This window comes from Choloepus didactylus, chromosome 6, assembly GCF_015220235.1.
Source record: "Choloepus didactylus isolate mChoDid1 chromosome 6, mChoDid1.pri, whole genome shotgun sequence".
In the NCBI taxonomy this organism is placed as follows: Eukaryota; Metazoa; Chordata; class Mammalia; order Pilosa; family Megalonychidae; genus Choloepus; species Choloepus didactylus.
Genome location: NC_051312.1, coordinates 86,797,624 through 86,824,850, shown reverse-complemented (window position 1 = coordinate 86,824,850; position 27,227 = coordinate 86,797,624). Strand labels below are relative to the sequence as shown.

Sequence of the window (27,227 nt, the reverse complement as noted above, 5' to 3'; positions counted from 1 at the left end):
CTGCATTTGAAGTCTATTTTATCTGAGATTAATATTGCTACACCTGCTTTCTTTTGGCTGTGGCTTGCATGAAATATTTTTTTCCATCGTTTCACTTTCAGTTTCTTTGTGTCCCTGTGTCTAAGATGAGTCTGTTGTATGCAACATATTGATGGTTCATTTTTTTTGATCCATTCTGCGAATCTATATCTTTTAATTGGGGAGTTTAATCCATTTACATTCAACGTTAAAACCGTGAAGGCATTTCTTGAATCGGCCATCTTATCCTTTGGTTTATCTTTGCCATATTTTTCCCTCTCTCTATTAATATCCTTTATTGTACCCATACCGAATCTCTTTAGTACTGAACCTTTCTCCAAGTCTCTCTGTCCTGTCTTTGTTTCTCTGTCTGTAGGGCTCCCTTGAGTATCTCCAGTAGGGCAGGTCTCTTGTTAGCAAATTCTCTCAGCATTTGTTTGTCTGTGAAAAATTTAAGCTCTCCCTCAAATTTGAAGGAGAGCTTTGCTGGATAAAGTATTCTTGGCTGGAAATTTTTCTCACTCAGAATTTTAAATATATCGTGCCACTGCCTTCTTGCCTCCATGGTGGCTGCTGAGTAGTCACTACTTAGTCTTATGCTGTTTCCTTTGTATGTGGTGAATTGCTTTTCTCTTGCTGCTTTCAGAACTTGCTCGTTCTCTTCTGTGTTTGACAGTGTGATCAGTATATGTCTCGGAGTGGGTTTATTTGGATTTATTCTATTTGGAGTTCTCTGAGCATTCATGATTTGTGTATTTATGTTGTTTAGAAGATTTGGGAAGTTTTCCCCAACAATTTCTTTGAATACTCTTCCTAGACCTTTACCCTTTTCTTCCCCTTCTGGGACACCAATGAGTCTTATATTCGGACGTTTCATATTATCTATCATATCCCTGAGGTCCATTTCGATTTTTTCAATTTTTTTCCCCATTCTTTCTTTTATGCTTTCATTTTCCATTCTGTCATCTTCCAGGTCACTGATTCATTGTTCAACTTCCTCTAGTCTTGTACTATGAGTGTCCAGAATGTTTTTAATTTGGTCAACAGTTTCTTTAATTTCCATAAGATCATCCATTTTTTTATTTAGTCTTGCAATGTCTTCTTTATGCTCTTCTAGAGTCTTCTTGATTTCCTTCATATCCCGTACTATGGTCTCATTGTTCATCTTTAGTTCTTTGAGTAGCTGCTCTAGGTGCTGTGTCTCTTCTGGTCTTTTGATTTGGGTGCTTGGGCTTGGGTTATCCGTATCGTCTGGTTTTTTCATATGCTTTATAATTTTCTGTTGTTTTTGGCCTCGTGGCATTTGCTGAACTTGATAGGGTTCTTTTAGTGTTTGTAGACCTATTGAAGTCCTTATCTCTAATGTATCAGATCTACAGCTTCGTGGAGTACACTTTCTCTAACTAACCAGCAGGTGGCGTCCACGAGCCACCTGTTCTCCACAAGCCAGTTCTCCCCTGCTTAGCCTTTTTTTTGGTGAGTGGGGGAGTGAGTCTTGTGGGGCCCAATTGGTGTACCAAGCTTGCGTGTGTAGTTGGTGTTGCCTGCCCTGTATGTGGGGCGTGTTTCTGGGCAGTCGGGGAGGGGGCATGGCCCTAACAATGAAATCTCACTGATGATCCTAGAGTTTTAAAGCTGCTGCAATAGTCTAATCCTTCAGTTCAGTCCTGCCACAGTTTGTCTCTGCCAGTGACCCACATGTCTTTGGTATTGGCGTATGGCTCCTGAGACTTGCAAGTGGGCCCCTCTTCCAGGCCGTTCACCCCGGGTCCTCTGTTGAGGGATGACTGTGCTATGTCACAGGTGAGTGCCGTCCCCCCAGGGCAGTTCTGGGCTGCTGGGCTGTGTAGGGAGGCTCCCAGTCTGCTCAAATGATGGCTGAATGGGGCTTTGTTAATTCACACTGCTCCACCTTCCCTGCTCTGGGACAATCAGCTGAGGTTGCAGGGAAGGCTAATGTCCACGCCCAGTTTTGTGGTGTGTGCCTGTTATTTGAAGCACTTCCGTCACACTGGGTTGTCTGGGGCAGCTCTGGGCTATGGGGCTGGCGATGGGCAGGAGTGTTTCCTGTCCACCAGGATGGTGGCTGTGAGCGGACACCCCCCTTTTCTTGGGAAGTTGTGGTGTTTAGTGAATTTTCTCAGCCACTGGATTATTGCCTTTTGTCTCAGAGCTCTCTTAGTTCTGCTCTTGACTTGACGTGCCCAAATTGCAATTCTTTGAAGCTTTCTGTATTGGGCTTCTTAGAGTAATTGTTTTAGAAAAAGAAAAAAGGATTAAAAAAAAAAAAAAGGGCCCTCCTCAGAGATCTAATGGGTTATTGAAATGCTAATAGACAAAGCAACCAGGGCCATTAAGGAAAGGTCCACAGGGCAGAGAGATCAGCTTTTCTTCGGGATTTGCATATGCGCCTCAAGGCCTGAGCTCCGCCCTTCCCCTTTCTGTGTTCACCAGAACTCCAAAAATCCTCTGCTTTTATTTTGGAGTTTTTCGTGTTATTGTTTTTTTTTTTTCTATGTCTGTCTCCTCTCTGCTGGGCTGGCAGCTCTCAGATTCTCTGGTGTCTGGTCTCAGTGTATCTATGGTTGGAGTTTGAATCAGTAGAATGAGTTTCCGAGAAGGGCTACCACTGCAGTTCTCCCTTCTCCTTCCTGGAGCTGACAGCCCCTCCTCCCAGGGGACTGAGCCTGGCAGGGAGGGGCGTGGGTCCCCTGGCTGCAAAAACTTACAGATTTCGCTGATCTCAGCAGTTCGACATTTTCATGAGTGTTGTATGAAGTATGCCCAAAGACAGATTGCTCTGTGGTGTCCAGTCCACGCAGTTCCTGGCTTTTTACCTACTTTCCTGGAGGAGTAACTAAAACTTACAGCTCACCAGTCTGCCATCTTGCCCCGCCTCTGCAGTTTACTTCTTGATCCTGCATTTTGGAAGTTCTTCGTTACTGCCCTTTTATATGCTGCCCTCATCCCTTCACCATAGCTTGAGTCCTGCTGTGGGTCCCTGAGTGGATTTGGGTCTCTTTGTGAATATAGGTGGGGATCTGTGAGAGATTTTTTAGTCTGTGTCCCCAGTGGGAGGTGGGAGGGATCCTGGCTGCTGCCTTTCGGCACTTCCTGAGCTGTGTGGGACCGAGTAAAGGGGAGGGGAGAGGACCGGCCAGTCTGGGAAGGAAGTGTCCTGCCTGATACTTTTCTCTTTCTTAGATTCAGCAACTGTGGAAGCCTTCTCCAGTCTATACCTTCTACTAGATTTCTGAACAAGTGAGAATTGTCATTTTTTCACTGAATTTCTGGGGAGAGGTTTTCTGTAGCTGTTTACGTTGCCATGTTGATGAGATCACTCTCCCCTAGTGTTTTTTATGTCATCAGTTTTTTCACCCAAGTTATTACAAACTCTGGAATGTCCTTCCTTTTCTCAGGTGGTGTTTTAGTTTCCTGGGCTGCTCAAATCAAATAACATGAAATGATTTGGCTTAAACTGTGAGAACTTATTTGCTCACAGTTTGAGGCTTCGAAAAAGCCCAAATCAAGGCATCATCAGAAGGTGATGCTTTCTCCCCAAGCCTGTAGCTGCCAGCAATCCTTGGCTCTTCTGCTAAGTGGCAAGGCACATAGCAGCCTCTCCTGGTCTCTCCCTTCTCTTCTGGGTTTTGCTGATTTCAGCTTCTTGCTTCCATGGCTTTTCTTTGTCCTGTCTGAGTTCATTCTGTTTATAAAGGACTCCAGTAGTAGGATTAAGACCCATCCTGACTGAGATGTATCACGACTTAACTGAAGTAACCTCATCAAAAGGACCGACTTACAATGGGTTCACACCCACAGGAATGGATTTCTTGGGTACATACAGCTTCAGACCACCAGAGCTGGTCAAATTCCTATTTACACTTTTAGACTCAGTTCTAAAGTACCTAATTCTGTATGGGTTTTCCCAATATCACTCACCTTGGTAGAGATATTGTTCTTATACTTCTGTTAAGCATAGTCTGTGTTACAACCCAACAACATATCTTTAATTCAGCAGCCATTTATTGGGTACTTCCTCTGTGTGAGGAACTAAGGATCATGTACTTTCCCTCAAAGAGTTCTGGTTAGGGAAACAGATATATGAAAATGAATATAAAAACATATATACGTACAATATTTTGTAAGTCAGTAAGTTCATTTTACATAAAAGAGTATAAGCTCCATTAAAAGCAGTGATAATCATATCAGACTTAGTGCCCCATTTTTATAACAATTATTATTTTTATGCAATTTTATTGGATATATTAACATATCAGGTAATCATCCAAAGTATACAATCAGTAGTTCATGGTATCATCTTATAGTTGTGTATTCATCACCACAATCAATTTTTGAACATTTCATTACTCCAAAACCATAAAAATAAGAATAAAAATATAAACAAAAAAGAGCTCTCAAAATATCCCATACCCCTTAACCCCCCTCCCCTTTATTTATGTATTTATTTATTTATTTATTGTCTTTGTTTTCTTTCTCATCTGTCCATACACTGGGTAAAGGAAGTGTCATTCACAAGGTTTTCACAATTACACAGTCACACTGTAAAAGCTGTATAGTTATACAGTGATCTTCAGGAATCAAGGCTACTGGATCACAGTTCAACAGTTTCACATATTTCCTTCTAGCTCTATTTCAGATAAAGTTGAGAGATCATTCTGGAGGTTATCCTTATGCATTATATAGGCATTCCTTTTTAGTTTTTAGTGTATTGGTATAACAATTATTTTTTAACATTTGCTTTACCATCCTGAAATGAAATTCGTAGATAATACAACCTGCCTATGTACATAATTAAAAAAACACACACACACACAATAATAATACCCTATCTGTAATAACATAAAGGAGACACAAAAGGAAAATTATAATAAAAAAAATGTATTTCAACGTATAAGTGCTTGGACACAGCCACAGTAGAAGACTCAGAGAAGTTGTCGTAGTCCACTAAAAAGATTAGTCCTTATTCATTTATAATGATAATTTAGATTTAAAAGAAGACAATATTCAATTGAAAATTGTTGACTCTTTCTAAAAATGGGGCTTAAATAAGTACATTTGTGTATAGGTAGAATCACTGTAAATGTGTCGCATTGTAAATAGGTGTATTTTTTGGCAATCAAGTACCATGAACATGTGGCTATAAGGGAGATGATTTTCAAAATGGTGACCAACCCTTGGTAACAGTTTGATGGAACAAAGTACAACAATATTCTCCTGTTTTACAGTTTAGTTGCGGTCCTGGAAAATCCAGTACATTTTGAAACTATGTAAATATTTCATGATTATATGAAAAGTGGAATTAGGTTCTAGACTCAGAAAATTATAAACAGGTATTTTTTCTCCTTGTGAATGTCCAGTGCAACATAAACACTTGTGTTGGATGAGAGTTCTTTATTATGCAGGATTTTCCTATGGGATGCAGTTGAGTAATGTCTCTGGGTCTTTGCTTATCAGTGTAACAACCTAAAATATCCCCCAAATTTCAGAATAGCCTCTGAGAGTGGTGTTGAGCTGCCACTGTTGAGAACCACTGATACAGAAGCGTCCCTCATATCGCAGGTGTTTAGGTTTCTGCTTTCTTTACAAAACAGATTACTTCCACATATTTAACTTCCACTACTGCCTGTCACGAAACGAGCTATAATCTGGTTCAGAGAAGGAAGGGCACACATAAAGAAGTGGCAAATTAATAACACTTATCTTTCCAAGCCATATAGAATTAGCCACTGGAGAGGAGGGAGAGCCTCTAGCCTTGCTTGCACCATGCAGGGAATAGAGTTTCCCAAGCTCTGCATTATTCTATTTTTTAAAAAAAGTCTATGGCAATGGCAGTGTGCTAGTTGTGTTACTGTAATTTTATACGATGTTACCATTTGGGGATAATGTGTAAAGAATACAAGGATCTCCCTGTATTCTTTCTTTTTTATTAAAAAAAAATAATTTTTTATTAAATAAATAAATACTTTTTTCAAAAAAAATTTTAGTCAGGTTTATTGAGGTATATTTTACATACAGTAAAATTCATTCTTTTTAGGAGTACATAAAATACTCCTTTTTAAGTGAAATAAAAGACATCCAAATAGGAAAGGAAGAAATAAAACTTTCCCTGTTTGTAGATGACATGTTAATATATACCAGAAATCCTGAAAAATCCACATCCAAGCTATGGTAACTAATAAACAAATTCAGCAAAGTGGCGGGGTACAAGATCAACATGCAAAAATCAGTAGTGTTTCTATGCACTAATAAAAATAATTTGAAGGAAAAAATCAAGTAAAACCCATTTATAATAGGAACTAAGAGAGTCAGATATCTAGGAATAAATACAGCGAAGAATGTAAAGGACTTATACACAGAAAACTTCAAAACATTGTTAAAAGAAATCAAAGAAGACTTTAATAAATGGAAGGAAATTCTTTGTTCATGTATTGGAAGACTAAATATCATTAAGATGTCAGTTCTACCCAAAGTGATTTACAGATTCAGTGTAATCCCTCTCAAAATTCCAACAATCTTCTTTGCAGAAATGAAAAGCCAATCATCAAATTTAAATGGAAGGGTAAGTGTCCCTGAATAGCCAAAGTCATCTTAAAAAAGAACAAAGTTGAAGGACTCACACTTCCTGATGTTAAAAATGTATTACAAAGTCTCAGTTATCATAACAGCATGGTACTGGCACAAGGATAGAAATTGTAGACCAATGGAATCAAATTGAGAGTTCAGAAATAGACCTTCACATTTATGGCCAATTGATTTTATAATTTTTTAACATAGTTTTATTCACATACCATACAGTCCATCCAAAGTGTACAATCATTGGTTTTCAGTATAATCACAGAGCTTTGCAAAAATTGCCACAATTAATTTTAGAACGTTTTCTTAGCTCCAAAATAAAAATGCCATGGTCATTAACCCCCTGTTAATGATACCACATTAATACCAAAGGTGCCATATTAATACTAATATCTTAATGATGGAAGAACATTAAGATATTAGTATTAACTCTAGTCCATAGTTTACATTTGGTGCGTTTTTCCTATATACCATACCCTATTACCAACACCATGTAGTTGTGACATACATTTGTTCTAATCTGTTGAAGGACATTCATGTATTTACACTGTTGTTTTAGTTTGCTAATGGTGCCAAAATGCAATATAGCAGAAATGGACTGACTTTTATAATAGGGAGTTATTAACTTACAAGCTTACAGTTCTGAGATCGTGAAAATGTCCAAATCAAGGCATCAGTAGGTGATGCTTCACTATCTAATTTAACCTATCTGGTCAGTTTATTTACAGAACGTAATTACATGGAACATAGAATAGGGAAGGAATTTTTGTTATTCTGTACAGGATAATGTAGTACTCCAATACATCCCAGAATATTTTGGGCAGAAAATAAAAAAAATATTTGCAAATTCCCCTTGAGGGACCAGAGAAAAATGTGAAACTATTAATTTCCCAATCTAAGGGAATTCCTGCTATTCTCTTAAGCAGTAGGGGCTCCCAATTTAATAAGCCAAACCCTTAATCTAGAGGCTTGCCCTTATGAAACTTCTCTCTCCAATGGCGAAGTTAAGCCTACTTATAACTATGTCTGAGTCACCTCCAGAAAACCTCTTTCGTTAGTCAGATGAGGCCTGTGTCTCTAAGCCAACTCTGCACATTAACTCACTATCCTCCCGCCTACATGGGTCATGACTCCCAGGGATGCACCTGACCCTGGCATCATGGAATTGAGAATGCTTTCTTGACCAAAAGGGGGGAAAGAAATGAAACAAAATAAAGTTTCAGTGGCTAAGAGATTTCAGATAAAGTTGAGAGGTCATTCTTGAGGTTATTCATATACATTATATAGATATTCCTTTTTTGTTTCTAGTGTATTAGAATAACTAGAAGGAAATACCAGAAACTGTTGAATTGTGAAGCAGTACCCTTGATTCTTGATGATGATTGTATAACTATATAGCTTTTATCATGTGACTGTGTGATTGTGAGAACCTTGTGACTGACACTCCCTCTATCCAGTGTATTGGCAGAGGAGTAATAAAATAAAGACAAAATTATATGTAAATAATAGGAGTGCATATGGAGTTTGGAGTGTTTTGGGAGTTCTTTTTAATTATTATTTTTTAATTTTTGGGGGGCAATAATGAAAATGTTCTAAAATTAATTGTAGTGATGAGTACACAACTGTATGATGACACTGTGAGCCACTGATTATATGCTTTCGATGGATTATATGGTGTGTGGATGTATCTCAATAAAATTGCATTAAAAAAATAGGTGATACTTTCTCCCTGAAGACCAGCTACCATTGATCCTCAAGGCACATGGTGACATCTACTGATCTCTCCCTTCTCTCCTGGGTTTCATTTCTTCCAGCTACTGGCTTCAGTGACTTCCTCTCTGTTTCTGTGCTGTCTCTTTTCTTTGTGTCCTTCTCTCTCAGCTTCTCTGGCTTTTCTCTCTCAGCTTTCTGAATATCACCTCTTATAAAGGACTCCAATAAGAGGATTAAGGCCTACCTGGGACATCCCTCAACTGAAAACAACCTAATCAAAAGGTTCTACCCAAAGTAGGTCTACACCCACAGGAATGGATTAGCTTAAGAACATGATCTTTTCTGGGGTACATACAGCTTTAAACCATCACACTCCACCCAAAAGACATGTTCTTTCCCTATGCAAAAACATTTGTTCTATCACCATATCCCCAAAGCCTTAAATCATTTCAGTAAGAATATTAAGTACGAAGTCTCATCAAAATCACTTAATGTGTGGGCTGTCCTAGGGCACAATTCACCTCTTGCTGTTGACCTGTGAAACTTAGAACAAGTTATCTGCTTCCAATATACAAAGGGAGGCAGTCATAGAATAAACATTCCCATTGCCATAGGGAGAAATTGGAAGGAAAACAGGGGTCAAGTGTCCCAAACTGTTCTGAAAACCTGTGGGTCATACTCCATTAGATTTCAAGTTCCAACAGTCAGCTACAGAAAGATTCCTTGTTCTCAGGGCTTGATGGAGCAGCCGCCCCACGCTTTTCAAGGGCTTGCACAGCTTCAAACCATTACAACTATCAACCATCTTCATCATCCACAGCAGGGTTCACTATGTTTTACAGTCCCTTTTTTTAATCCTCTGGCTTTCCATCTAGTGATATACATGACCCTAAACTTCCCCCTTTCAACCACTTTATCACACACACAATTCAGCACTGTTATTTTCCCATATAATAAAGTGCTACCATCACCTCTATCCATTTCTAAACCTTTATATCACCCTTATTATAATTAATAATTAAGATAATTAGAAGTTTCTGCACTAATTAAGCATTAGTTCCCTATTCTGTATCCTCATTCTAGCTTCTGATTCACTATATTCCAGATATTAATTCCATGAGTATGATCATTATATTTAGTTCATATCAGTGAGATCATACCGTATTTGTCCTTTTGTATCTGGCTTATTTCACTCCACATAATGTCCTTTGGTTTCATCCATGTTGTCGCATGCATCAGAAATTCTTATGTTCTTATAGCTGAATAATAGCTACAAGTTATAGCTAGAGTAATTAGGCAAGAAAAAAGAAATAATAAGCATCCAAAACAGAAAGGAAGAAGTAAAACTTTCACCATTTGCAGACAACATGATCCTATACTTAGCAAGTCCCCAGAAATCTGTGATAAAGTTACTGAGCTGATAAATGAGTTCTGCAAAGTGACTAGATACAAGATCATCACACAAAAATCAGTAGTGTTTCTATACATTAAAAATGAGCTGTCTGAGGAGGAAATCAAGAAAAGAATTCCGGTCACAATAGCAACTAAAAGAATCAAATAACTAGGAACAAACTTTACCAAGGATGTAAAGGACCTGTGTTCAGAAAACTGCAAAACAATAAATGGAAGGACATTCCATATTCATGGATTGGAAGGCTAAATGTCTATTCTACCCAAACTGATCTACAGATTCAACACAATCCCTGTCAAAATTCCAACAGCCTACTTTTCAGAAATGGAAAAGCTAATTATCAAATTAATTTCGAAGGGTAAGAGCCCTTGAATAGCCAAAAACATCTCGAAAATGGAGAATGAAGTTAGACGAGTCATACTTCCTGACTTTAAAACATATTACAAAGCTACAGTGGTCAAAATAGCATGTTACGGGCATAAAAATAGACATTGATCAATGGAATTGAATTGATAGTTCAGACCTAGATCCTCAGACCTATGTTCAATTAATTTTTGACAAGGCTCCCAAGTCCATTCAACTGGGAGGGAACTGCCTTTTCAATAAATAGTTCTGGGAGAACTGGATATCCATATCCAAAACTATGAAAGAGAACCCCTATACAAAAATTACATCAAAATGGATCAAAGACCTAAACATAAGAGCAAGTATCATAAAACTCCTAGAAAAAAATGTTGGGAAGCATTTTCAAGATCCAGTGGTAGTCAGCGGTTTCTTAGACCTTAAACCCAAAGCACAAACAATGAAGGAAAAAATAATTAAATGGGACCTCCTCAAAGTTGAGTACTTTTGTGTTTTAAAGGACTTTGTAAAAAAGATAAAAAGGTAGCCTATTCAAAGGAAGAAAATTTTTGGAAACCACATATCTGATAAGGTTTTGATATCCAGAATATATAAAGAAATTCTACAACTCAACATTAAAAAGACAACCTAAAATAAAAATGGGCAAAAGACTTGAATAGACATTTTTCCAAAGAGGAAATACAAATGGCTAAAAAACACATGAAAAGATGCTCAACATCGCTAACTAATAGGGAAATGTAAATTAAAACCACAATGAGATATTATTTCATACCTACTAAAATGGCCACTATTAAACAAACGGGAAACTACAAGTGTTGCAGAGGATGTAGAGAAACAGAACATTTATTCACTGCTTGTTGGAATGTGAAATGGTGCAGCCACTATAGAAGACAGTTTGGCAGTTCCTCGGGAAGCTAAGTTATAGATTGTGATCTGGCAATCCTGCTACTAGGTATATACCCAAAGGAGCTGAAAGCAGGAATGTGAGCAGACATTTGCACATCAATGTTCATAGTGGCTGTGCTTGTTTGAATCTGTTATGTACCCCATAAAAGACTATGTTCTTTTCATCCACTCGTGTGGAGGCAGACTATTTGTGGGTGGGATCTTTTGGTTAGATTGTTTTCATGGAGATGTGACCTACCCAGTTGTGGGCAGGACCTTTTGATTAGATTGTTTACCTGAAGATGTGACACTGCCCATTTAGAGTGGTTCTTAATTAGTATATTGGTGTCCTTAGGAGAGTTCAGGGATAGAGAGAGACAGCGAGCTCAGGGCTGATATAGACCTAGAGGCTTAGAGAAGCTGAGAGAGACATTTTGGAGAGAAGCTAAGATATGTAATCTAGAGTTTGTCCATGGGAGAAGCTAAGAGAGGAGCTGAGACAGAAGCCCAGAGGTATTTTGGAGAAAGCCACTGAAACCAGAAGCTAAACCTAGAAAAGAAGGTTCAGCAGAACCAGCCATGTGCCCTCCCATGTGAGAGGAACCCTAGATGCCATCGACCTTTCCTCGGAGAAGGTACCTACCTGTTGATGCCTTAATTTGGACATTTTCATGACCTTAGAACTGTAAATTTGTGAACTAATAAACCCCCATTGTAAAAGCCTATCCATTTCTGGTATATTGTATTTCAGTAGCTTTAGCAAACCAGAGCAGTGGTGTTACTCACAATTGCCAGAGTATGGAAGGAGCCCAGGTGTCCACCAACTGATGAATGGATAAACAAAATGTGATATATACATACTATGGCCAATTGATTTTTGACAGACTGCCAAGTCCACTCAATTGGGAAATTAAAGTTCCTTCAAAAAATGGTGCTGGGAAAACTGGCACCCCAGCACCACACTCATAAAAGTGGTATGGATTTAGAAGAACCCCTGTATCACACATTAGACAAAAATCAACTCAAAATGGATCAAAGACCTGAATATAAGAGCCAGAACTTTAAAACTCCTAGGAAAAAACATAGGGAAGCACCTCCAGGAACTTGTTTTAGGCAATGGTTTCTTAAACTTTGCCCTCAAAGCACAAACAACAAAGGAAAAAATAGATAAATGGATCTCAACAAAATGAAAAAAATTCTGCATCTCAAAGGACTTAATCAGGAAGGTAAAATGACAACCTGCAGAATGGGTACAAATATTTGAAAACCACACATCCAATAAAGGTTTAATATCCAGAATATGTAAAGAAATCCTTTAACTTAACAACAAAAAGAGAAACAACCTGATTAAATAATAAGCAAAAAGACTTGAATAAACATCACTCCAAAGAAGATACACAAATGGCCAGAAAGCACATGAAAAAATGTCTGACTTCATTAGCCATTAAGGAAATGTAATAAAAACCACAGTGAGATACCATTTCCCACCCACTGGAATGGCTACTATTTAAAAAAAATGGAAAATTGTAAGTGTTGGAGAGGATGCAGAGAAATAGGAACACTCATTTATTGCTGGTGGCAACATGAAATGGTGCAGACACTGTGGAAGACAGTTTGGCGGTTCCTCAGAAAGTTAAGTATAGAATTACTATACGACCCTGTGGTCCCACTAGTTGTTATATACCACAGTGGGTATATACCTTTAAAGATTTGAAGACAGGGACTAGAACAGATATTTGCACACTTACGTTTATAGTGGCATTATTCACAATTGCCAAAATAGGGAAGCAACCCAAGTGTCCAACAACCAATGAATGGATAAACAAAATGTGGTATATGCATACGATGGTATATTATTCAGCTGTAAAAAGGAATGGAGTTCTGATATATGCGACAACCTGGTTGAACTTTGAAGATAACATGTTGAGTGAAATCAGCCAGACACAAAAGAACAAATGTTGAATGCTCTCACTAATATGGAATAATTAGAATCAGCAAACTTATAGAGTCAGAATGTAGAATATAGGTTACCATGGGATGAGGTGGGGATAAGGAATAGGAAATTAAGACTTGAAATGTGCAGAGTTCCTATTTGGAATGATGGAAATGTTTTGTTAATTGGTGGTAATGGTGGCACAAAATTGGGAATGTAATCAATAGCACTGAAATATGTATCTAATGTTATTAAAAGGGGGAAATATATGTATGGTAATACAGTAAGAAAAATTTAAAAATTCATGGAATTGCACTACTCAAGCAATAATGTGCTTTCATCAGTTATAACAAATGTTTCATATCAATGCAAAGTGTTGATAATAAGGTGGTATATGAGAATCTTGTATTTTATGCATGATTGATTGTTCTGTAAACCTACAACTTCTCTAATAAAGAAAAAAAAATAACTATGATGACCATCAAAAGCTTAGCACATGGACAGCCAGTTTAAGCGAAATTTATCTCTGGAGCTCATCACCAGAATCCAAGTCTTCACAGAGCTTCTCCTTTTAGGCCCACTTGCGCTAATGCTGAAATTATAAGAATCTCAGAGGCCCCTGAGACCAACATTGGTGTTCTCCAGTAACTTCAGTCTGCTCAGTGTAGGAAATAATCATAGCCTGGAACCTCTACAGAGAATTGTTCAAAATCCCTTAGTGGCCAAGTCTGGGAATTATTCTGTAAACCCACAACTTCTCTAATAAAAACAGAGAAAAAAAAAATGTGTTGCTAGAATAAAGATTAAAATAAAAAAAAACAGAAGACTGTACAACATAAATAGGAACCCTAATGTAAACTATGGGGTATAGTTAATAATGCAATAATAATAATTATTCTTTCATCAGTTGTAACAATGTTTCCAAATAATGCAAAGTGTTAATAATGGGAGTAGGAGATAAGTGGAAACTCTGCATTATTATTCTGTAAACCTGTAACTTCTCTAATTAAAAGTATTTTAAAAAGTCAGTCAATCTTTTTTCTTTCATAATTAAATAAAATTAATCTTTAGTTTTGATCTGAGGGAAAAAGGTAAAATATGCCTTCAAGTATTAATTTCTCTCTATGCTGGGGTTAAGAAATGGATACAAAATAACCTGTGTCAGAGACATGGAACACACACTTGCTCAGCTTGCTGTGGTAACTTGGCCAAAGGTTAAGCCATTAGTCCATTTCCCAGTGTCTACCCGATAGTGGCTTTCTTTGTGATGCTTCACTTGTTAGAGCAATACAGCAAATGTTATTGAGAGGTAAAACAAAGCTAGTCTTACATCAGACACTGATGGCTTTTTTAAAAGCTGGAACTGGATGTTATTGAATGTTCCAAAGAGTCTATTGATGAAACACCTTTATGAAAGCCACTGTTCCAGAGTGAACTGTATTGGAAATCAAGTCAACATTATGTATCAGTGATGCTCAGGTAAATATAAATGAATATTACATGTTTACTGAACCAGTTTTAGAGAGTAATGCTGGGGGCTTAGGAAGTGATTTTTTTTTCTTTTTAAATCAAAACATAGTTTTCTTCTTAGCAAATTAATTGGGGTGGATTTTGTTTGCTATATAAATTTTTTTTTTATTCATCAGATATAGCTTTAAGCATAAAGTAAAAGAGAAACAAATTTATTTATGTATAGAGTGCTTTCAGAGGCATGAAATGTTATTTAGGACTTTTCCTATAATGGTCTGGGAGTATTTCTTGAGCATTCATGCAGATTAGATCTTGAACAGCTGCATGGAGCACACAGAAGTCATGATTCCTGCCTCTCTGAATTAACTTGAATCAAGTCTTTCATCTAAAGATCTCACTGTTTGTCTATTTGATGAATCCCTCTTCTCATCTCTGAGGGGCTCATTCAGTTTAATACACTTCTATTTTGTAGTTTAGTGCTCTAGAAATTGCTATTGTAATCTGTAATACACAAAATTAAGTTAGTCATTTCAGAAGTTTGTAAGAATATGATAAAACACTCAATTATGTCTTTTGAAAAGACAATGATAATTTTGTATTCTAATTCAAACTGAAGTACTTATGAACTGTTTAGTCTCTAAACAGTTTAGTCTTGAACTGCTTAGTTTTTTTAGTTATGAACTGTTTAGTAAATTATGTATACCCTCATTATCCAGTTTCCCTGTAGTTGTGACAATGCATTACAGAGTTAAGAGAAACAAATTCATGCAAGTGCTCAAGTTAATTTTTTCTGTGTAAGTTGAGTGCTGTCCTCCTGCCTTCTGTCTTAGTCCTACTCATCATCTGAGGCTCAAATCATATCTCATGTTCTATGTGAAGTGTTCTGCAACTGCTTTAGCAGTGATCAAACAGAAGAGTTGCTGTCGTATCGATTAAATGTGATTTATTAAAAACATACCAGATGATCTCTTTTTTTATCATGGTACCTACTTTGCCACCCATTTGACAGTTACCCATGTGTCGCCTCATATTTTATGCTTGCTGCATACTTCCTATTTGTCTCTACAGAGTGAGTTACTTGAATTCAAATTAACTTATTTGAGCTTTCACAAAAGCTAATGTGCAATTCCTTGTAGGTATAGAATAAACTTCTGTTATTATTATTATTATTTTTTCCATTGCTTTGGAATATCCACCGATGTGGTCTCTTCCGATAGTGTGGATGGTCATATTTGACTGCAATTTTACAAAGGAACTTAATGTATTAAAACCACAGAATATTTACCTGGTTATAGTCTTAGAAATCTAATAGTCTTTTTCTTTGAGGATATGAAAATCAGGAACCAGAGAAGTTTTGATGCAAACATTTCTAGCTCAGACTGATAACACAAAAGAGTTTTGGGTATTATAAATTAGAAGTAGGTGGCATTTATTCATTCAATCAGTGAATATTATTGGTATCAACTGAATGTCAGGCTCTTTGCTATATATAAACTGGGGATATAGTGCCTTTAAAAAAAGAGAGAGAGAGAACAAGGATTGTGGGAAGATGATCAGAAGCTCCAGGAATTAGTCCCTCTATCAAAACAATGATTAAATTGGCAGGAACTGTCTGAATCAGCTACTTTGAAACCCCAGAGTCTAGTGGAGCACTGTGGAGCATCCAAGGAAAAGCTGTGGGAAGAGGCTGGTAATTTGTAAATGCCAGTAAATTTCAGCTTCCCTGCAGTGGTTACCATCCCCCATCTCCTAGCCTTGTGGCAGGCAGTAGCGGGACTGCAGCCTGGGCTCCTGGTGCAGCTTGCTGGTGCCATGGTAGAACATAAAGACCTAGTCCTTCAAACTCTGGGTGTGTGTAGTCTAATCACTTATCATTGCTTTTGATCCATCCCCCTCAGTCAAAAGCAGCAGGGGAGACTTAAAGACAGTATCCTTCTCAAAACTAGGGAAAACAGTTAAAAGTCAAGGACCTAAATCATAGTGGGTGTTCTTTACTGGTCTCTCCCACAACCCCTCCCCAGTAGCCAACCTGTACTCCCATTGTGGGTCCCTGGCCATGTTTCAAGGGAGCAGAGTAACTCCTATGTACATTCTGGGGTGTTTGTATATCAGTGTCAGTCTATCAGGTAGAAGTCTGAAAGACTGAGCTGGAAAACTAGGCTTGGGCTTGCCCTCCCAGAATTTGTCCTGGGGTCATAGAAGCAGCTAGCAGACTGGAGCTGGAGCTGGGGCAGTGTGGGAAACAGTTGGATTGAGGCAGACTGGGACAAGGGACCACCTGCATTGAGTCAAACAGTGGAGCATCCAGGATGTCCATTAGAATTCCTGTGAACATTCAAATTCCTGTGAACTGTGGACAAGGAAAATTCCTGTGGCTCCAAGTGAGCACAGGCCTAGGAAGGAAAGAAGGCTCCTTGGAACCGTGCAGGCCCAGGTAAGACAGAGGGGACGTCGCACTTTGAATTGACTTCGGCTGATTGTCTTGACAGAAGGGCTAAGTTCTGAAGGAGACCAAAAGTCAAAGAAGCAGAGACAATTTGCAAAGACTGTGAAAGGTGCTTTTCTGTTTGGATTTTCTTTGTTTAGGTTAGCTCCTGGCACTCAAGAAAATCTCTGGCATACACTAGCTGGGTACAAACTTAATGAACCGACAGCTTAGGGCCTAAATACCAGAGTTAAGATTTTAAAATATTTTAAAATAAGAAAAGATTACAAGGCAGTGTGTAAGAAGAGATTACAGGAACAGCACATGATGGTCCATCCAAATGACCAAGATAAAAATTCAGGAACCATCCATGTAGAGGACCAGATTTGTACACACTTGTTCTGGTTTGCTAATCCTGCTGTTTTGCAAAACTCCAGAAATGGATTGGCTTTTATAAAGGGGATTTATTTGGTTACAAAGTTACAGTCTTAAGGCCATAAGGTGTCCAAGGTAAGGTATCAACAACACAGTACCTTCACTGGAGAAAGGCCATTGGCATCTGGAAAACCTCTGGTAGCTGAGAAGGCACATGGCTGGCGTCTGCTTGCTCCCAGGTCGCGTTTCAAAATGGCGTTCTCCAAAATGTCTGCATCAGCTTTCAATGGCTGTCTTCAAAATGTCCTTCTAAGCTGCAGCAGCAAGCCTCTTGTGTCTGAGTTCTTATATGGGACTCCACTGATTAAATCAAAGACCCATGCTGAGTGGACAGGGCCACATTTCCATAGAAACAGTCATTGAAGAGGTCACACCCTAATCAAAGTTGTCACTCACAGTTGAGTGGGTCACATCTCCGTGGAAACACTTTATCAAAAGGTTCCAACCTAATCAACACCAGTAAGTCTGCCCCCACAAGATTGCATTAAAGAACATGGCATTTGGGGTGCATAATACATCTAAACCAGCACAACACTCAATGAAGACTTTAAAAAAATGATCCTTAACATGTTCAAGGAGATAAAGGAAAACAGAGAAAGAAATAAAGTAGGTGAGGAAAAGAATGACTGAACAATATGGGAATCTCTTTTAGAGTGTCAGTAGGAAGCAAACAGAAATACTGAAGTTGAAGAACACAATAACTAAAATTAAAAAACTCCCTAGGGGGTTTCAGTAGCAGATTTGAACTGGCAGAATAAATAATCAATCATTTAGAAGGCAAGACAATTGAAATAATTTGGGCTAAGGAGCAGGAAGAAAAAAGAATTAACAAAAAGAATGAACAGAGCCTAAGAGACCTGTGGGACACCACGAAAGTTACCAATATACATATTATGGGACTCCCAGAAGAAAAAGAAAGAAAAATGGGCAGAAGGAATATTTAAAGAAATGATGACAGAAAATGTCTGATGTTTAACAAAAGTCATGAATATGCACATTCAAGAATCCTAACAAACACCAAATAGGATAAACTCAAAGAGAACTACATACAGATAATAGTAATCAAACTGTCCAATGCCAAGGACAAGGAAAGAGTTCTGAAAGCAGCAAGATATGTACAAGTGAATCCCAATAAGCCAGTAATGAATGGATAAACAATGTGGTATATGCATATTATGGAATAGTCTTCATCTGTAAACAGGATGAGGTTCTGATACATGTAACAACATGGATAAACATTGAAGACATGTTGAGTGAATAAGCCAGACACAAGTGGACAAATATTGTATGATCTCACTAATGTGAAAAAAGCAAATTCATCGAGTAAGAAATGAGAATATAGGTTACTAGGAGCCCATGTGGGGTTAGGGAATGAGGAATTAATACTTAAATTGTATAGTTTCTAGTTGGGTGTTGGAAAAGCTTCGGTAATTGATGGTAGTGATGGTAGCACAACACTGTGAACCTAATCAACAGCACTGAATTATATATTTGTGTGGTTAAGAGGGGGCATTTTAGGTTGCATATATGTTACTAAAGTAAAAACTAACTAAAGAAACAAAATGATGGACTGTACAGCACAGTGAAGCCTAATTTTAACAAATGTAATATAAACCACTGGCTATAGTTAATAATACAACATAATAAAATTTTTTCATCAATTGTAACAAATGTACCACTAATTTGTTAGTGTGTTAATAATAATGGAAGGTGTTAATAATAGGGGGTTATGTGGGAACTCTGTACCTGCTGCATGATTTTTCCATAAACCTACAGCTTCTCTATTTTTTTTTTTAAAAGGTAGACAGACATCCCTACTTGATTGAGTTTGCAGTAATTAAACAAAAAAAAAAATCAGTAACAATGTAATAAGGATTATGAGTAGGGTGGTGTGAGAGAGTATTTGTGTGGAGAGCTACTTTGTATACAGTGATTAGAAAAGGCTTTTCTGAGAATGATACAAACTAAGTCCTGAAGGATGAAGAAGTGCCTAGATTGTGGTCTCTAAATATGGCTTCTTTCTAAAAAGAATCAGGATCCCTTGGAGAAATAGCTTTTCCAGGTCTGGGACAGGAACTATGAAAGAATTTAAGAAACTATCAGGCTATTGGGGTCACAGTATGGGAGCCAACTAAAAGAGGCTTCCACACATTACAAATGTAATAAATTGAGCATCAAATGAAGAATGAGTAAAATTAATTGAAACACATCAAATATTTAAAATCTGTGGGTTCATAATGTTACTTTAAAAATTCCTCACTGTTCACTTTTAGACCAATTTAGAAAACTGGACAATAAGGGAATGAATCAAGTGTTTATGTTGCCTTTTCTCCAAGAACTGTACCTCAGAGTAACCAAGTAGTTCAGGAGAGTTCTTTATAGCGCAGAAGAAATGATAAACTATTAACATTTTTTCAACCCTTCATTAAATGCAAAATCTAGGCAATGAAACGTCTCACATTTTCCCAAATATGCTTCTGAATATTTTGCAAATTTAAAAATCAGTTTTACTGAATTAAAAAAAAAACAACCCCACCTTACAGCAGGCTGCCCTCATGTTTTGCTCCTTCCCCACACCCAGAGGACTGGGATGCTGACCCTTACCATTCCTGCCCACATACATGTGCACAAATGCCAGATGCATTTGAAACCTGGTTTCCAACTCTGCTTATTATACTGCATCTCAGATTCTTTTAGTTTATTTTAAAGTTGAAATGTATATGCTCTTCTACCCTTAATACACACTGTTCTGTTTAAGAAATTAAACATTTTGTTCCTACAAAGCAATGAAAGGATCTTCCTTCACCATAAACAGGAATCCCATCCTATCCTTATTAGACATTTCTGAGAGCAATGATGGACTGCATGCAAAGTCATGTTGCCTTTCTCTCATTGCCAAAGAGCACAGGAAAATCTTATCAACTACCCTAACAACAAGGATGTTTTAAAGATAAATGTCATTTCCCATTGATGTAAATGGTGTTATATTTGGAAATATTTGACTAGTATATTTTGTAGTGAAACCCTAAAAGAAAAAAAGGCATTTCTTTAAAAATAAATGTTTCCTTCTCTTAAAATGCGCTGTGTTGTTTTTATACTATGAAAATAATATTGCTCCCTTTAGAAAACTATAAAGATGCAAGAAAGTATAAAGAAGAAAATAAAAATTATGCGTAATTCCTTGCCACCGTTAAAATGATATATCTTGGTATTAGTCTCTCCAAGAATACCAACCAGTTTAATTCCTCTACCCCATAATGTTGACACCCTTTTTCAACATGAAAAAGTTAGAATAGTCATTGCCCGGATGTCCCTGATGATTGAGAGAATGATCAGATGAGAAGGGGGAGTTGTAACTGAGAAGTTAGAATTTAACTAATAATTATGATTACTGAACCATTATACAGATATTTCTTTTTAGTTTCTAGTGTATTAGAATAGCCAGAAGGAAATACCTGAAATCATTGAACTGTAACCCAGTAACCTTGATCTTTGATAATGATTGTATTACTATATAACTTTTATCTTATGACCATGTGATTGTAAAAACCTTGTGACTGACACCCCCTTTATCTCCAGTATGGTTAGATGGGTAATAAGATAAAAAGATGCATGGAAAACAAATCAGTTTTAAAGGGTCGGCGGTGGGGGGGGGGGTGGTGGTGGTGGTGATCATCCAGTATGTGGGACTAGGAGTGGCTGGAAGATGTTTCATGTGATGGAAATAGTATGAGCAAGATGCAGAAGTGAAAAAATAGCAGACATATTTGGGGAAGACTTAGTAGTTGTGTTCCCCAAAAGTATAGAATATGCAAGTGGAAGTATTGTGTTTATGTAGTTATATTTAAGTTGTCAGAATACATAGCACACCGGAAATAGTGATATCAAATTGTTGTCATGTTAAGGAGGAACTTAAGATATAAAAGAACTACCCTACAGTTTCTGCTGTCTTTCGGACTCATTAAAATATAATGGTAAACAGAGCCATTCAACAATGGATTTAATTAAGCCAAATTTGATTTGGCAGCCGACCGTAGTAGACATGTCCTATGTGTAGAGCTAAGCATTTTCTTGTACTTGAGCAACCTTGTCTATTAAGTAATATGATTGTTCTTCATTCAGCATGTTATTTATTTTCAAAGTGGTGCAAATAGAGGTGTGTATCCCACAGTTTATGATTTCTATGTGATTACGTTGGGTCCTGTTATTGTTAGGGGATCCCGTTTGTTCCCATCTAATAGTTATATGTCATAAATGCTGAATGAATGTTTTAACCTCACTCCCAAACACATTGGTCTTTCTCTTCAAATCCCCTCATCTCCCCTATTGATTGCAAAAAAATATTGTTTTGTCCAGACTGATATTGTATGAATAAGTGAGTGGTTTTCTTTCTATAACTTTTTTTTCCCATTTGAAGTTATTTGTGCCCTGATATTGTTTAAAAAGAAAAAGAAAAAAACTGTAAAATCGATCTTGATGGAATTTAAGAAAAAGATTATGAATACTGAATTTTTATATAATTCTCTTTTCCTTAGTTGCTAGGGTATTAGAATAGTTAGAAGGAAAAAATTGAAATGGTGGCACTGTAACCCATAGCATCCTTTGAAATTTCTTTTATAGCTACTTGTTAAGTTGTAATTTGAAAGCTATACCTTTATGTGTGTATGTTAGATTTCACAATAAAGAAATGACTGAAACTGTGGCACTAAAATTCACAATCACTTTGGAAATATATATATATATATACACTAGTTAAATCATGCTTTGAAAGATATTACCTTTTTTGTATATATGTTATATTTCTTAATATGGAAATAACTGAAACTGTGCAATTGTAACCTATAATACTCTTTGAAATTTGCTCTCTAACTACTTGTTAAATGCACTTGAAAAGTTATCACTTTTGTGTATATATGTTATATTCTACAATAAAAATTATGAAAAAAAAATTGATCTTGAGAATTACTAGTAATGAGCAATCCTGAGATTTGTTCATTAGTTTTACAAGCTACTATGTATCTCTCTGCTCTAGGTTGAATGTGGGTTTTTCCTTTTCCTGGTATATAAGATTTTGAGTGCTGGGATTTAGAAATGCAATACATCCTAAAGCAGATTATCTACAGTAGGAAAGTGCTTTGTCATGCCATGTCATATATTCAGAGCTCTGTGGAGGTGTTTCCTGTGGCATACCAGAAAGCAGTTTTTTTTTTTGTTTTTTTTTTTTTAATGCAATAGCTTTTTTTTTTTACTTTATCAAAAAATTAAAAAAATTTCAAACAAAACAAACCAAAGGAAGAAGAAAAACAAATAACATAAATAACTGTATTGTTTTCAACATGTCCCTACCATACCCCAAGAAAATTGACAAACCCTAACAAAACAAAGGAATAAGAAAAACAAATGACCTTAAATAACTGCTTTCAACATGTTCCTACCATACCCAAGAAAATTTGCAAACTACAATCATTCCCGAGCAATCCCATAATGTTGAGATTACCCTCAGTAGCTTATCTGTTCTTATTAGATTGTCATTCCCCCTTCACTAGTTTCTGTCTATCTCTAGGTCCCCTATATTCTACAATATAAACCATTTATTGTACATTTTTCACAGTGTTCACATTAGTGGTAACATACAATATTTCTCTTTTTGTTCCTGGCTTATTTCACTTAACACCATGTCTTCAGGGTTCATCCATGTTGTATATTTCACGATCTCATTCCTTCTTACTGTCACATAGTATTCTATCGTGTGTATATACCACATTTTGTTTATCCACTCATCTGTTGAAGGGCATTTGGATTGTTTCCATCTCTTGGCAATTGTGAATAATGCCACTATGAATGTCGTTGTGCAAATATCTGTTCGTGTCACTGCTTTCAAATCTTCTGGGTATATACCGAGAAGTGAAATTGCTGGATTGAAGGGTAACTCCATAGGCAATTTGTTTTTATGTCGGGTCAGAGAGTTTGGTGAAGTGAAAAGCAAATCAATTAAGTTTCATTTCTCATCCTTTTCCTAAAAATGGAGACAAGAACTGTGACAATAATGAAACAAGGTTGTAGACTTCTACCATTATCATTGATTCTTTTTTAATTTTTATTTTGAAATAAATTCAAACTTACAATAACAGTTGAAAAAATAATACAAACCCCATACACAGAACTCCAGCATACCCCAACCCCCCTCCACCGATACCCCGATCTACCAGCTTTAATATTTTGTCACTTTACCATTTCTTGCTTTCCCTCCCTGTCTATCATCCATCATCTATTGCTGTGTCTTCTGAACATGTGAGAGCAAGTTGCACACATCCTTGAACAAATAATATAATTCACATGCCCATTTCCTATGAACAAGAATATGCATTTACGTAATCACATTAAGTGTAGTTAAGAAGTTCAAGAAATTTAACATTGATATAAAGCTTACATTCTGTATTTCATTTTTTTTTTATGTCCCAATTGTGTCCTTTTGAGCCTTTTCTCCTCTATTCTTAGATCTCATCCATGATCATCTATGGCATTTAATTGTCATTATCTATTTAGACTTTTTCTTCAATTGTGGAAACATATATACAGCATAAATCTTCCCATTCCAACCCCTCCCGAGCATTCCATTTAGTGGGATTAATCACATTCACAATGTTGCAATGCCATCACCTTCCCACCATCCATTACTAGAAATTTCCCTTCACCCCAAACAGAAACCCTACACTCATTTCTTATTAACTCCCCATTGCCCCTTCCTCCACTTCTCGTAACCCATACTCTACTTTTCATCTCTATGATCGTATTCTCTGATGTTTTCTTTGTTTTTACCATGGGGCTTAAATTTAACATCTTAAGTCTATAAAAATCTTGTTTTCTTTGATACCAACTTATTCAATAGGACACATAAACTATGTTCCTTTACTCCTCCATTCCCCCACCCTTATGTAGTTCTTGTCAAAACTTACATATTTTACATTGAGTCCAAAAACCACTGATTTATCATTACACTTTATGTATTTTAAATCTTGTAGGAAGTAAATAGTGGAGTTACAAATCAAAAATACAGTAGTATTGGTATTTATATTTACCATGTGATCTTTACTGGAAATCTTTATTTCTTCATGTGATTTCAGTCAATTGTTTAGTGTCTCTTCCTTTCAGCCTGCACAATTCCCTTTAGCATCTCTTATAGGACTGATCTACTGGTGATGAAGTCCCTCAGCTTTTGATTATCCAGGAATGTTTCATCTCCACCTCATTTTAACCTCCAGGCGTTTGTGAATTTTCTAAGACTCTGATGATTATTGACTTCTATTTGTATTCCATTGTGGTCAGAGAATGTGCTTTGAATGATTTCAGTTTTTTTAAATTTATTGAGGCTTGTTTTATATCCCAGCTTATAGTCTATTCTGGAGAAAGTTCTTTGATCACTAGAGAAGAAAGTGTGTCCTGGTGATTTGGGATGTAATGTTCTATATATATCTGTTAAATTTCTCTATATCTCTCTCTCCTTTCTTTGTTTCTCTGTCAGTAGGGCTCCGTTTAGTATCTGAAGTAGGGCAGGTCTTTTATTAGCAAAATCTCTCAGCATTTGTTTGTCTGTGAAAAATTTAAGCTCTCCCTCAAATTTGAAGCAGAGTTTTGCTGGATAAAGTATTCTTGGTTGGAAATTTTTCTCTCTCAGAATTTTAAATATGTCATGCCACTGCCTTCTTGCCTCCATGGTGGCTGCTGAGTAGTCACTACTTAGTCTTATGTTGTTTCCTTTGTATGTGGTGAATTGCTTTTCTCTTGCTGCTTTCAGAACTTGCTCCTTCTCTTCAGTATTTGACAGTCTGACCATAACATGTTTTGGGGTGGGTTTATTTGTATTTATTCTATTTGGAGTTCGCTGGGCATTTCTGCTTTATGTATTTGTATTGTGTAGAAGGTTTGGGAAGTTTTCCCCAACAATTTCTTTGAATACTCTTTCTAGACCTTTACCCTTCTCTTCCCCTTCTGGCACACCAATGAGTCTTATATTTGGACATTTTATTTTTGTTCATTTTCCGTTCTGTGGTCCTTGAGGTCGCTGATTTGTTGTTCAGCTTCCTCTAGTCTTGTAGTGTGAGTATCCAGAATCTTTTTAATTCTTAAATCTTTAAATCTTTTTAATTATGGATCTTATTTCCATAAGATCATCTGTTTTTTTATTTACTCTTGCAATTTCTTTAAGTTCTTGTAGGTTCTTCTTCATGTCCTTTACATCCTGTGCCATGCTCTTTGTCATGTCCTTTAGATCCTTTTATTGTTTGTCTTTAGTTCTTTGATTAATTGCTCCAAGTACTGTGTCTTCTCTGATCTTTTGATTTTTGGGGTTAGGGTTTGGGTTATCCATATTGTCTGGTTTCTTCATATGCTTTAAAATTTTCCATTGTTTTTGGGGTCTTGGCATTTGCTTTACTTGATAGGGTTCTTTTAGGATATGAAGGATTATTCAGACACCAATCACTAATTTGTCAGATCTACAGCTTGGTGGTGTACACTTTCTCTAACTAACCAGCAGATGGCGTCCGCGAGTCACTTATTCCCCTCAAGTCAGTTCTCCCCAACTTTGTCTTTGTGGTATGTGGGGGTCTGGTTCCTGTGGGTCCAATTGGTGCACCAAGTTTGGGTGTGTTGTTAGTGCCATCCACCCTGAATGTGGGCGTATGTCTGAGCAGTCAGGGAGGCAGGGCAGCTTTAATAATGAAACTTGCAGGTGTTCCTGGAGATTTAAGGCTGTTCCAAGAGTCTAAACCTTCATTTCAGTCTTGCCACAGATTGTCTCTGCTGCTTACGCACAAGTCCTTGGTATTGGCATAAGGTCCCTGGAATTTCTGGGTGGGTTCCTCTTCCCAGCTGCGCCCTTCTAGGGCCTTTGCTGAGGGAAGGCTGTGCTACGTCACAAGTGTGCGCCATCCCTCAAGGGAAGCCCTGGGCCTCCGGGCCATGCAGGGGTGTTCCCAGCCTGCTGTAAAGATGGCTGAATGGGAAGTGTTAATTTCCCCCCTTTTGCACAGCTCTGCCTTCCCAGCTCCGGGACAATTAGCTGTGGGTGTGCGAGAGGCTATTGTCCACGCTCGATATTGTGGCTTGTGCGCGGTGTTGCCGGAAACACTTCCTGTCACACTGGGTCCCTTGGCGTGGCTCTGGGCTGTGGCTCCGGCACCGGGCAGGAGCATTCCCAGCCCACCGGGCAGATGGCTGCAAGTGCCATGGTTTTTTTCCCCTTTTGGCTCCCCTCTGCCCTTCTCGCTCTGAGATAACTAGCAGTGGGTGCACGAAAGGCTATCTTCCATGCCAGATATTGAGGCGTTCGCACAGCCCTTTGCTGCTGTGCTTCACTGTGTGGTTCCTGCTGCCATGTCTGCAGCTGCTTTTGGGTTTTTTTTAAAAAGAACTAGTCCACCTCCAAAGCCAACCCCCGGTTTCCCCACACCGCAGTGTGGCTGCCAGATGTTCAGCAGACTCACTCACTTGCTTCAGAATGCAGACTCCTGGTTTCACCAAGTGCACAGTCCTTGTGGATTTAGCAGACCTTGTCCACCTAGTGCATCGCTGGAACTGGTGTTCTGGGTCACTTTCTGGCCTCTATCTAGTATTTTTCATGCAGGTGTTTTTTTGCCCTGTCTCTCCTATCTGCCATCTTAGGTTCTCCTATCATTGATTCTTTACTGCTCAACCAAATTCTAAGTTTGGAGAGATGGGATTTTCTAAGTATAAGTAGTGTATTTTAAGGAAAAGAGCTTCCTTTGTGACAAAATACTTATTTTAGAAAATACATTATGTTTTTAACAGGGTATCCAGAAGTTGGCTAGTCAATATCTGAAGAGAGATTGGCCTGGAGTAAAAGCTGATGATCGGAATGATTACAGGTAACTTAATAAGTATTTCTTGCCCCTTTTGTTTAAAAATGATTAACTCAGAGCTATGACGTAAAGTCCAGTTTCCTTAAAAATTTGCTT

The 27,227-nt window shown here is 37.5% G+C and overlaps 1 protein-coding gene across 1 annotated transcript in view; it reads left to right on the top strand.

Annotated features, from left to right (window-relative positions):
• Window positions 1-27,227, top strand: part of FCHSD2 (FCH and double SH3 domains 2) — a 442,594-nt gene that overhangs the window by 189,594 nt on the left and 225,773 nt on the right. The window contains exon 4 of the mRNA XM_037840535.1: window positions 27,061-27,137. Coding sequence (XP_037696463.1) covers window positions 27,061-27,137 — 77 coding nt within the window. The remainder of the gene's footprint in view (window positions 1-27,060; window positions 27,138-27,227) is intronic.